The 13758-nt window shown below is 40.2% G+C and overlaps 1 protein-coding gene across 16 annotated transcripts in view; it reads left to right on the top strand.

The window, feature by feature from the left end:
- Nucleotides 1-231: 231 nt before the first annotated feature.
- Nucleotides 232-13758, top strand: part of wnk1b (WNK lysine deficient protein kinase 1b) — a 94237-nt gene continuing 80710 nt past the window's right edge. For 9 of the 16 annotated variants that reach the window (XM_055190740.2, XM_055190737.2, XM_055190739.2 and 6 more), the window contains exons 1-2: nt 232-828; nt 1937-3121. In XM_055190740.2, the coding sequence (XP_055046715.2) occupies nt 2372-3121 (750 nt within the window). In that variant the 5' untranslated portion in view covers nt 232-828; nt 1937-2371. The remainder of the gene's footprint in view (nt 829-1936; nt 3122-13758) is intronic. The other 7 variants (XM_055190752.2, XM_055190750.2, XM_055190751.2 and 4 more) reach the window with 2 other exon arrangements.

Raw genomic sequence — 13758 nt, 5'->3', positions numbered from 1 at the left:
GTCCCTGTGACGTCATCCCCATGTGAAACTAGCTCCGTCCTTCCCTACACAACAAACATGAAACAGAGAATATTAGAAGAAAAAACTGAATATAAAATAGATTTTAAACAAAAGTATCCGCGTTCAGTATGTGCAGTACTAAACTCTCTCGGTGCTATCTGTTCCCTAGGTTATAAACTAGAAGTGAAACAGCGCCCTCATCAGGTCTGTTAAGTAAACTGCAGACTGGCTCTGCTGTCAGTATTCAGTGGGAGGGTAGACACCAGCAGCAACCTCGCAGCTAAAACCAACGTGACAAGTCGGAGTCTTAATAACACCACCCGAACCGAGAGCAGCAGTTACACCGCAACCTTAATGTCGTCCCGACCCACGAATAAACCGCATACGGAGACGACGAGCTGCCATTTTCCAACTGCTGAATCAGGATAACGATTTAATTCCCTATCGAGACTTTCGTGCCAACCGGCTCGCCAGCCGCAGTGGATATTGTTGCATTGTTCACGTGAAATTAAGAAAATCGGTGGTTTGCTGCGGATCAGTCGACCGGAACCGCACTTTGTCAGTATGTTTCATCACGGGAAACGTCGTTACGCCGGATACCGATTTCGTTAGGATCGTTGCATCGCGTTGGATTCGTGTTGAACTTGGCCTGTAGTGCAAAAAAGCGTAGTTCTGCTACATCTATGGGATTGATATTGTTGGACGATTCGGTTTGATCGTTTTCTATGCTATTCGGATATTAAATTATTTGCTTGGCCAACGCAAACATCCACAGCTGTCGCTTTGTCTACATCAGAAGAAAGTGGGATGGATATCACGATACGAAAGGTAACCGCACCATAAATGTTTATATACCTGGCTGTAAAGCTCAGCTGGTGGTGGCACAGTGTCAGCTTGACGTGCACCCAATATCAACTTCCACTGCATGCAACATGATAACTTTACATAAATTGTAACACGGGATACGATTAACGTTTGAGGATTCGAGCGCGGTGTTGTCACGCGCTTTACGTTCAGTATTGATACGCGCGCGGTATTATTTTAAGAGCGCGAGAGACGAATAATCAAACGGCAACTTTCCATTCACTCGCCTCCGTTAATGCTGTTTTGTGAAAGAATGTAGATCGTATTTTCCAATAAAGATGAATTGTGCGGGGGAAAAGCGAAATTTGTTCCAGGCATTTGAGGTTTGTTGTTTTATCGCGATAAAATTAAAATGAATAAATTAATTAATCACCAAATCTCAGTCGACCACCTCACGTAACCAAGACGACCTGTCTCGCGACCCCAGCATGCGTAGCCGACATGCTAATCTACAGTACTGTTACATTAAGTAATTATAATTTTTGACAAAATGTATTTAATATAAATGTAATATATATAAAATTTATTTAAAGTATAAAGACAACCCCACTGACTGTATCAGGAGCAAGGCCTGGTGGAGGGTTGGAAAGCTAAGAGCTCAACACTTAACACCCAACACCAGTTAGCTAAAAGCTTTTGAGAAACGTTTATTATGCGTTTAACGTCAGAAGTGAATTTAGCCTACATATTTCGATAACCGTTTATGTGAGGACTAGTCTATTAGGACTTCTGTCACGTAACGTTTTTACGTACGCTACTATTCTTTTATAAATCTATATACATTTTTTTAAGGTCTTGTATTCAGTGCTGTTATCATTTGTAATATTTTCAGTGATGGTTGAGGAGTTTGTAAATGCTTTTATCTGGACAAATATTGAACTTGCAGTTAAATGAAGGTTTAGGTAAAATCTTTAAACTGTTTTTAACTGTCAGTATAATAGTTTACACAGGGTTAAACATTTAAAAAGACATTGCTATGGGTATAATTTTTTAAGGTTAATCACTCAAAGGTCACATACAAGAATGATCTATGTTCAGGCCTGCAATTGAGTCTGTTCTTTGTCTCTTGCAGTAAATCTGGACCTGGGTTTGGGTTTCGCAGCCAGGTTTCCTGCACTCTGTGGCGTTCTAAACAATCTACAGGCTCCTGCCCTTTTCCCTCTTTCAGTCCCTTATGCCCAATGAAGGCTGTCCCAGGGTCACTGCAGGATGGATGAACTGGATTTGACAGTTTTTATCTGTCACCATCAGTGCTTGCGTCTCTGTGACTGTGTCTTGTTCTTTAAAAGAACACCTCCTCTCTTGGGCCTTTGCCCCATACACTGTATGAGTAACTGTTAATAAGGAATACCCCACGGAGGTGATTCTCCAACTCTGTGAGCTTTTATTTTTTCATAGCCGTTTTGTGCCACACATTTTGTTGGAACAGGAAATTTCCTCGGAAAGTTTACATTTGCGTTTTCGTTATAATTTATTTATACTATTTTCGTTTTTTGTTCGTGGAGAGATGTCGTCAGAAAATCCCGATAAGGTGGGGACCTTCTTGGCCCCTCCACCACCAAAGAATGTGAACGGCTCCGGTTCGGACACGCTTGTGAGTGAGAAGCTAGACACGGTGGTCAGAAAGCGGCGCCACACAATGGATAAAGACCTGAAGACGGCCGAGCACAGATTTTTTAGGCGCAGCGTCATCTGTGACTCCAATGCCACGGCCCTCGACCTTCCGAGCAAGGCCTGCATCCTCACCTCCCCTCCGGACTTCGAACAATTTGTTGTGCCTGCCGGACTGTGTTCGACCCCTGACAAAACCATCGACTCCCGGGCGGGTGTTTCAGGGGTTGTGGAGGAAGAGCGTGCAGAGGATATGGGTAGTGGAGGAAGAGGTGCTGGGGCTGATGGGATAGAGGAGTTACAGAGCACATCTGTGCAGGATGAGGGTGCGAGGCAGAGTGAGGCTCTTGGGGCGGTGGAGACCGTGGTCTGCTGTGTGGGTGACCGGGAACGGGAAAGCAGCGAGGCAGACAAACGTGAGGAAGAGGAGAAAGGGGTGGTGAAGGCCCGTGCTGAGGCTGAGCAGAGGGAGGCCGAGAAGAAGCTCAAGGAGGACAATGAGGAAGTGGAGACGAAAGCTGTAGGCACCTCGCCAGATGGCCGTTTTCTTAAATTCGATATAGAGATTGGACGTGGGTCCTTCAAAACAGTCTACAAGGGTTTGGATACTGAAACAACGGTGGAAGTAGCATGGTGTGAACTTCAGGTAAGAAGCAACCGTTTTATGAACCTTTGATATTATATTTAGCCTTTTTTCACTGTGGATGCTTGAATGTGAACTTCTCTCGTTGTGTCTTGTGGTTGACCAGACTCTTAGAAATGCTCTGGTTAAACACAACTGTTAAAGATCAATTAAAAATGGATGTCAAAGTTAGAACAGGAAGTCACCTTGGTGTAGTTTATTTATGCAATTCTGTGGTTATGGTTCTCAATAGGTCACTGAAGAAGATTAAGGGGAAGTTGCTGGGTAGGCCAAAGGTGTACTTTTAAAAAATATGCAAAGGCTGAAGTGAATGAGTCTTGTTATACTTATTGTATGTTCATGTATATTGTGATGCATGTGTTATTGAGGTAGCTGGTAGTCAGTTGTAATCTTGCCAGTGACTTGGGCCACAAAATTCCTACTAAAATGAGACTCTGGACCACGACACTTATGAAATTTCATAATTTGAAAATATACGTTTTCTTTTGATGTGTGGTTTGTTAGGATAGGAATCTAAATTAATGGAATCTGAGGGTGCAAAAAAATTATAATAATGAGAAATTAGCCTTTAAAGTTGCAACTGCCTAGGTGCGAATTAATACTGGTTTTGTGGTCCAGGGTCACATATATCTAGTGTAGTTTTAAATGCAATAAATGCAATGGGTTACATTACTTGGCCTTTTTATAACACCTACACTATAAATGCATCTAAATCTGTCAAATTCGGTCTTGGCAAATAAAACTTGGTTGGATCCCATTACTCGAATGGCATGCTGCCTGAGTGTTCCCCTTAAATATCACAGGACAGTCTCTGTGTTTCTTGCTATCTGGTTTTTAACTCTGTATGAACCTTTCCTGGAGCGGATTGTTGTCAGTTGCCTGGTGAAGATTCTCCATCACAAACCGATCTGTTATCCCCAATGGTCAGAGGCATATTAGACGCTATAACCCTGAGCACTCATAGATAAAAAGTGCTACATAAACAATGTCAAAGCGCACTGAAATGAAAGTGTGTAAAATATGCCATGAGGGTGGGGTGTAAAACTCTGGAATGTAACAAGGAACAGTGCCAGTAACATCACATCATTGACGCCATCAGGATAAGGAGGTTGTACCATTGTGCAATGGTCAAAGCAAAGTAACTTTTGGGTAATTGGGTATTATGGCCACTTTTTAAACGCATACCCCCTTGTTCCGTGCTTTTATAGATAGATCAAGGCCTACAGAGCAATCTTTAGTAATTCAGGGGTCAGTTAGGAGCAGAGGTCCAGCCTTGACAAAGGAAGGTCATTTAAAGAGAAGCAAGGAGACAGGGGAAAAATGTGGAGGGGTGGTAGGCAGTACTGGAAGGAGATCAGCGAGGCCTGCTTTGTGTCTGCCTCTCTCCTTATTTTTTTACTTTTAAGGGTAGTTGGAAGTCTTACTGGTCAGCAGTAATTGGGACTTTTCTTACTTGCAGAAAGGAGAAAGAAGATTATCTTTTCAGCTTTGTTAATGAGACATCAGCTCAGCAGAGAAATAAAGCAGTTCCTATTCCTTTTCGGAGCTTCCATTTGGGATCACTTGGGAATTAGTTTCTTTGACTCGGACACTGCCTCATATCTTGTAACATATTTGGCACTTTCTAAAACTTGCAACTTGTAATACTTTTGCATTATCAGTATTTGAATATCCCATAGGCCTGGTTTCACAAACAAGGCCAGGACTAGGGATGCATATCAATTAATCGCGATTAATCTATAGCAGAATAAAAGTTTTTGTTTACATCATATATGTGTGTGTACTGTGTATAATAACTTTGTATAGTTAAATGCACACACATGCATGTATATATTAAAGCAATGTTTACATGTGTATATACATTTGTATATTTATGTATAATTTATATTATATATAAATATAAATACTTAATATATAAATATTTTTTTTTCTTAAAATTATACATGCATGTGTGCATATTTATATATACATAATTATTATACACAGTTCACACACATATATGATGTAAACAAAAACTTTTATTCTGCTATAGATTAATCGCGATTAATTGATATGCATCCCTAGCCAGGACTATGCCTTAGTAAATTAGGATCCAAAAATGGCTTACTGGTGTGCAATTGAGACAAAACAGTGTACACATACATATTTTAAGATATGCCAGGGCAAGTTATTTTCAGTTAAGATCGCTCAAACATTCATTTTAGTCTGGGACTAGCTTTAAGCCTTGCCTGTGAAATCGGGCACGATAGTCCAACAGATTCATCCTTTTCGAGGGCATTGTAAGTTGATGCAAGAATCTCCCTGCTCTTCTCTCCTCCTTCTGTTTCCCAGGCTTATGAGTTTTCTGGCTGCTTTCCTTTTTGACTGTGTGTTGTCTTAATATGCTTTTAGTGCCCTGATGGTACGTAACCCGGTTAGCAAGCACTTCTCCACTTCCACTTGGCTTATTACACTCTTTGCTTCCAGCAGTCTTGAGGAATGGAAACCACTTGCAAATGGCTGTCTAAACACACATGATTCCCAACACAAATGTATACTCTGATTCAAACTCCAGTTGTTTGACTATTTTAAACCATGCGGCTGTCGCACCATCAGCTTTATCGCCATGTGGTAGCTGTGAGATATCACAGTGTAGGAATTTCTGAGGGAGGTGCTGGTTCAAAAGAGACGTGCCCCAGAGAGTTTCGTCATCTGTGAGTAATGTAGAGGATGTGAGGGGAACAGTTGAGAAAGAAATCCAATTCCATGGATCCCAGCCATAACCGTTTCCCTCTTCATTGTTGAAATCCATTTTTTAAAACACAAAGACAGGAGAAGCGCTTCCTTCATTAGCAAGAGCTGATGTCCTTCCTCATCATGCCTGTGTCCCTGTTTAGTCATTGTGTGTGTCTTACACAGACTACAGAGGAAAAGATGTCATTCAACATGGAAATTTACTGAGAGCTCTTTGGCTGTGAGATGCTATCTGATAGGCTTTAGGTTTCGCTTGTACTTTGTGTTTTATCTCCACTTGCAGTTAATCTTTTTTTCCAAGATCAGCTTTGGTTTTTAATCTTGTGTTTTCAAAGCAGTGAGACTGCAAAAGTTTTGTGTGTTTGCCAAACTCGTATAGCTCTTTCCTTTGAGAGATGCACTTGTCTCGATTCGCGGTTTCACTTCTCACCAGATTCATTATGAACCTTTTTTACTCTATTTAAAAGAACATATTTCCCCTTTATGCAATTACTTGTCATCATGGGTTGCATACTTTAAACCTTCGTAGCATTCTATTATTTCCCTTTGTAGTGAACCTATAACACGTTTTATTTATTGATCCAGTATAAGGAAGCTTCTAGTTTCAGTTCCTGATAAAACACTGTCGAACATCTGTTTGAAATGTGGCTGTCTTTGAAGATCAATGGTTATGACACTTGCTTGTGTGTGTATTGGGAGGTTCACTTTAAAGTGCAGATTTGCTATAAAAACTTTAGACATAATATAAAACAAGTTTTTTTTCTGTCTAAAAGTATGTGTAGTCTCAGCAGCAGGTCTATCTCTGACATACAGAGAGTTTTCGGCTTGCCAAGGCTTGTTATACCCCACAACCCCCAGGGCATGGTTCTCATCTGTTATTCAACAGGTTTCCTCAATGTCAATACAGTAGCTCATGAGGAAAATCAGGTTGGATCTCTTGTAGTCTCTCCTTCTCTTTCTCCATTATCTCTGACATCACTATGGTTTTCTAGGTAGCATAAGTGTGTTAAAGGTCATAATGGGAGGGCAGTAAATTCCTCATGTTTCACCACTCACCTCAGCCCCCTTTTATTTTATTTTTTAATTCAAACACATACTAAACAAATGATTTGTCTACAATACATTTGCTGTTGTGTTTAACTATTCTCTGAAAAGAACCAGTGACGCAACAAATCCTAAATTTGAAAAGGTGTAATCTGTGACGTGTGTAAGGAGCATCCTAGAGGCTGCCCTCATGGTGGGCTGATGGGATCTACAGTAGCACCTCCTCCCACTTTTCTGGGGCTGTTTCGCATTTGCATTCTTCGGATTCTTGTGGCAGGACGTCAGCTTTTAGAGGGGACAAAAAACCTCAAGGAGGGGGGCATCCGATTCAATGTGGACTCCCTTTGGTTTTGTCTGCTCTACCCGAAACAGAATTTTAAGCACAGAACACTGGGTTTATCCGCCAATTTAGATGCAAGAGTTTTGGCCTTAGTAAGAGTAGATCACATTTGTTGAAAATTTTTAACAAGAAAGTTCAAAAGATCAAATCAGCAGTGTTCAGCGAGTAACTTATTCCTCTGTAAAAACTGCTGACTTTTTAATCTTAAAGTTTTTCCATCTTAGAATCATTTTGTACTTGTTCCTAAATTCAAAGGCTATAACACAAGTTCAAAAGTGTGAATGGTGGCCCTGAAGCTGATATCCATCTCTGCTGTTTCTCATAACCTTCCTCTCTCTCCCACTAATTGAGAGCTTAGATTTTATGAAGTAAAGGGCTCAGTTTCATGTGCAGATAAATCAAATAAAGAATCTGAAACTAGAGCACAGATAATATGTAGCAGGTCTGGGGTCGTTTTTTGCCTGACCAGTATGATTGGATAAAAATGCTGTTTTAGAGTCTGGGAGATTTCGTCATTGCGCATTGCATTTTGGGAAGTTTCCACCATACAGTGCACTACATCCACTACATCTAGACTCTTTTCTAACAGCTACTGAGAATTAGAGGACAAATAATGACCAATTAATGGATTGAAGAAAGACGAGGCTGATAGGTTCTTAGGGGGCGTGTACACAAAGGCGTTTTTGCCTGCAGCCGGCGTGTGTTTTTAATTGTTTCCAATTGGGTGGGTTTTGTTTACCGCTAAGTGTCCAGAGTTGAAAAAATACTCAGCTCGTCAGTGTCACTTTTCACTCAGCCGTCCGATCACAGTGGAGGAGGGGCACGACTAATACCACAACAACCAACCAGCGCATTGTAATAGGACTCTATCATAGCAACCAAGGTGCTCAGCTGAAGAAATGCTGGCAAGTGCCAAAAGTTGGCCCCTGTCTGGCATTTTCAGCCACGTTTAAATGTAGTGCTGGGTATCGATTCAGATGTTTCAGATCGATTCAATTTCGATTCACAAGCTTTCAAATCGATTCGATTTCGATTCCCGGTTAGATTTTTTTTCCCGATTCTTGGCTTGATTTTTATATTTGATTCAACTCAACGAAGATTTAATACAAATACTATATTTATTAAAAAAAGAACAGTGAACATAAGTTTACAAGGGTAATTAATAAAAATAAATAAATAAATATGAAAATAAAATCGATTCGTGGCCTTTGAGAATCGATCTTGAATCGACCACGTAAAAAAGCAACAACGATTAATCGTCAAGGTCTGTTACATCATTCGAAAGCTCCCTGCAGTGGTTAACAAACTAGGACGTCCTCTTCACCCATAGTTCAGCTGAATTTGGTGGAATATCCTTGAACAAGCCTAGCGGAAGTACAGATCTTTTAAATATCTGTTAGATTTTTCAAGCTTGCTGCCCGTTTCTTCCTGTGATCTTAAAATGGATTGCATATAAATGCTTGGTAGGGATCAAGACAGAGCACTGGTTTATTCCACTGTTTAGGTTTCTTCCCTGTTTCCAAACTATAAATAGCAACACCTCATCTGCCGCTGTCGTTCCACTCCATGGTCAGAACTGGAGCAGACAGTTCTGAGTAATGATGTGGAGCTGTGTTGCCCCGAGAGAACGCTTTAGCTCTCCAATATGCTAAAATTCCAGAACTGTGGCATAATCTCTGCTCATTTGTTCTAACCTGCTCTACGCTGGCACTCGGTGTCAGTCATGGTGACCCTGCAATATCATTGTGTGGTCATGGCACAGCTCTGATATGTTTCCTATCTTGTACCTTAGCACTGGTGTGTTTCTGACACCGCTGTTTCAAGAGGAGTCATCACAGAACAAGTCTGACCTTCTCGCCCCTAAGGCTGAGCCTTTGCAGGCTATAGATTGTCTGTGTACCTCATATCCTGTGACCATGTGGATGCCGATGTTTTTATGCTCTTAAGTCTACCAAAGTATGGCGGTATACCTTCATATTAACTTTCATGATTATCATACTGTAAACATTTGCTTATCCACGGTTTTGGGAAAAAATAATAAAGCAGATCTCACCTGCGCTACTGCGCACATGCAACTATTGCGTGACTGCTAGACTCCACTTGTTTATGTACAGCAGAGAAAATGTCAGAGCCAAAAACTACAAATTCTAATACAAATTCTAAAAAGTACATATTTTTTATTTTTCTTGTCAAAAATGACAATCGTTTCGCTAGATAAGACCCTTATGCATTGTTTGGGATTGTTTATAGTCCTTTGAAACTCCGTTGAAAAAACTGTTAAGTGTTGAGTTAAGTATTAAATGTTGGGCTCTATTAAAGTCCATTAAAATTAGAAAAATCCTGCAATGTTTTCCTCAAAAAACATAATTTCTTCTCGACTGAACAAAGAAAGGCATCAACATTTTGGATGACATGGTGGTGAGTAAATTATCTGGATTTTTCTTTTAAGAAAATGGACTAATCCTTTAAAGAGCGCCATCTGATACAGTCTCATTTATACAGGCTCTGCAGCTCCCCCTTGTGTTTTTTAGAGAGATGTGCAATCATTGCAGTGATCTGAAATCATCGCGATGAGGTCAAACAACTGCAATGAGATGATTATTTAATCATTGTGACAGCTTTACTGCAGATTGCTGTTTAACAGCAGACAGTAGCACAGTCAGCAAAAAGGCAACAAGTGAGCTTAAATTGTTTGTAAATTCAGATATTCTTGTTAAATCCGTCTGCTGTTCTTACAGGATAACCATGGAGCAGAATTTTCTTTACAGCTGGCATTATTGTAGATGAACAGGCTTTCACTGGAGCAGGTAGGCTAAATATGGTTGTCTTGACAAAATAAAACTAAATAAAGATGATTTTCATATGCCATCTGTTATGTAGCCTAGTTTTTTGTTTGCTCCTGTCCTGTTACTTGGTGTTTCAAGTCTGTTTACATGATGATGCCGTACTTTGTCAAGTCCTCAAACTTTAAACTTTGCTTGGGGTTGGGGATATAATATTTGTTATAATATAATTGCTGTGAGAACAGTACTAAATTCGTACTAACCAACATTTGACTTCGCTCCGCACGGCTAGCACCATCTTTTTTAGGGATGTAAAGTTTTTTTATGTTTTCAAAATCAAAAATAAAACTTATATATTATAATTATATTATAACTATAAATTATTTAAATAAACAAATATTATTTTTTATTACCTTAAATATTCAAATATTATATTCAGAAAAAGGCTTATTTCTGGCTGACTGTCACACATCAATGTTTTATGTTCTTCCTCGGTTCCCACCCAAAACATTGCATCGCTTTCAGCAGTTTTTCTGTCTTTTCTCTCTCTTCTGTGTGGAATGTGGCAGTCAGGTGGCTGTATTCCTACCGTACTGGACGTTCCCATGTGACGGTGACCCAGCTGTGACCCCACTATTGCACACAACAGCACAGGAAGATGCATGCCCTGTGTTTGACCTAAATTATATTTCCCACTAAAGCATATTTGGGTAAATAACTTTGATAATTAAAATATCATTTTCCGAAAAGAGAATGAAAAGTCTTAATAAATAAAAGTTATACACGGCTCTACTCAGAACAGAAACCATTTAATGGCAAATGACACACATGGTTGCTCCTGTATAGCTCAGTGGTAGAGCATTGCTTTAGCAGCGCAAAAGGTCATGGTTTTAAACCAAGATGCTATAAAAATGCACTGTACCTTGTAATTCACTGCAAGTTGCTTTGGGTAAAAGCATCTGCAGAATGCATGTACATGTAAATATATAAAGACATACGAGATCCTGCTGTCTTGCCCAAGTTGCTCTGTTTTCATGTTTCTGCTATGTACCTCATCACAATAATTAAAAATCTGATTCTGGACTGCACCATGATGTTTCACATTGTGATGCGATTTCTTTCACGCCAGAGGAATGCACATGCCCTAATCTGGTCTGCTTGGCTCTTGTGATTACATAATCAAACTTATTCAATCACTGCATTTTTCAGGCTTAATGGATTTGATGTGGTCACGATGATCAGCGAACAGCCTTAAAACTTGTACCATCAACGGCTGCCCTGTTCTTGACTTTCATTCTAGATAGATGTTGTGCTTTAGATTGCATTGAACTGGATGATACTGCGCTGTCTACAAGATTTCCTTGTTGCATGACCCGCAATATTTCTGCATTGTCAAGCAGCCTCTATTAATAGATGACCTGGAATTTGCACCTTAGTTGGATTGTCTCTAGCACTCTCTTGCTGTGTCTTGTGTTGTGTTGTATTGCTGCATTTGTGTCATCAGAAAGAAAAAGGAAATGTACAGCTTCCTGTGTGTAACACATCTGATGAGGAAGCTCACTTTGCATTTGACAGTGCTTTTAAACACTGACATTTGTCCTGTACGGGTCAAAAATGCTTGCTTCCTCTTTCCGATTTGCTTTGAAGCCCAGTGTTTGCCCTTAAAAATAAATTGCACTTATCAGAAGCACATGGTCATACGTGTCTCTTTAGATGTTGTTTAACCAGCATCTTTTTTTATAGCTGGAAATCACCAAGTCATTGCACTGTTGGTCGTCTTCATTCATGCCGTGTTTCTGTCACTACAAATAATTTGCAAACCTGCTGTACTCCAGGTATGACACTGACTGAAATAGGACTTCCTTCCTACCATGTTGCAGACGTGTTGCAAACTGTCTGTGGTCAGATTGGTGTGATGCTAAAGACTATACCTACTCAGTTCTGCCATGTTTTCTCGCAAATGCATTCTTTATTTCCAATTCTCCTTCCTCTTCTCCATACAATGATCTATTAGCATGTTATCACCAGGGCTTAAAACAAATTCCGCTTATTTACAATTGAGCTTTTCTTTCCTTTTGTGTGGTCTACCTCCATAGTTGAGCAAATGGGTCCTTGTTTAAACAAGAAGAACGATCAGGAAAGATAAGGCTTCGACAGATCTGTCTTTGATGAATGAGAATGCTTCAGGTGATGCCAGAGGGCTCGACGCTGCCAGGAGCGGTGCCATATTATAGCATGTATATCTGTTGAACTGGTTTTTGTAGACTAGAGCGATGAGTCAGTTTACTACTGTAGCTGAGCTGTGAAATAGGATGTTATTGCATTGTTTAAAAGAAGCCTTTATGCTTTTGAAGACTCCTGAGAAAGTAACACTGATTTAAAGGTCTGATTCATCCAGACGTCATGTTCGTAAGAGAAGCTTAATGCGATGATTCATCTACACCTGTCATGCCTTCGCTTGCACGTTTGACAATGCAGAATTTGTCACCTCTGAGTGTGCGTGAATATGATTTTGAACTTCAAGATGAGTTCAGACGTATTACTCACTGACTCCCTTCCGGTATTTCACCCAAATTTATGCAACTCCATAATTACAATGAAAGCCTGCGGAAGATGACAATATCTATACCCAACGATTGCTAGTCGCAAGTTCAACCCGTTAACATCAAGCCTCCAAACAGCCTGCTTATCTTATGTTCTTGGAGGCAGCCTCTGCTATCAGTGTTCCCATTCAAGGATAAAGGGGATTTGATGTCTACTTAAAACTTTATCTTGTTCCCTGCAAGATTGCATTCCCCCCTGCTCCTGCTTTGCATTTATTCAGATGTCTCTGGAAATTTGGGAACATCTGACTGTATTCCTGTATCACTTGCTAGCTCTCTCTCTGCTCCTATAAATAACTCTTATGTAGGCCAGAAGTGTCAGTACGCGTGATTTACATTTTTGAAAAGCACTTATTTACCTCTGCTGAACCATGATTCGATCTGCTGAAGCTCAGTGCTGTTTTCCATGTAAAGGCCCTAAGAATCACTCTGGGCAGTGGGTGCCAACTCAGGGCAGATATCCAACATTTACACTTTTGGTCTCTATCATGCCTTCTCCCCAGTCCAGAGAGAGCAGGATATGCTTTCTAAAAACTATGCTTTGTAGGCTTAGTAAATATTTCAAGCAAAATTGGTTAACAAAGAGTGTTTACTTTTGCATGATGATAGTTCGGATGAATTCCAAGTTAAAGTCTGTTAATGGAAAGAAAGTGAAAAAATGAAATATTTCATGGTGTACTCTTTGGCACTATAAAACTAAATGCAGATTTTTCTTTCCAGTCTATACACTTTGACTATTTTAATACTTATGTAACTGGGGGAATGGGAGAAGAACACATCTAGCTTTTTATGCTAGCTCCTGTTACCTCTGAAAAAGTAAATCAAAGTAATAGGTTGCATAATGGCTTTAATGTGGCAGAAATGGTCATCCATTTCACTCCAGTGCATGTGATGTAAAGACAAATTCCTTTATGTGTCTTGACCCATTGCTGAGCCATAGTTATGTTGTGTGGCCATGAGGAATGCTCTACTGTCACATTAAACCTGCTGCTTTCATCAACACACACCTCACCCCAGCTGAAGGGTCCCTCGTGATGATATGCCCCCCTCGCCTATTTGGATTTCTGCCTTCTAATCACAGTGACAGACACTTGAGCCTTCTCCAACCTGTCTGTTTCACTCCAGCAATCCCTACCA

The sequence above is a fragment of the Misgurnus anguillicaudatus genome, chromosome 1, assembly GCF_027580225.2.
Source record: "Misgurnus anguillicaudatus chromosome 1, ASM2758022v2, whole genome shotgun sequence".
In the NCBI taxonomy this organism is placed as follows: domain Eukaryota; kingdom Metazoa; phylum Chordata; class Actinopteri; order Cypriniformes; family Cobitidae; genus Misgurnus; species Misgurnus anguillicaudatus.
The sequence above is the reverse complement of the archived record's forward strand: the minus strand, read 5'-3'. Positions and strand labels throughout refer to the sequence as shown.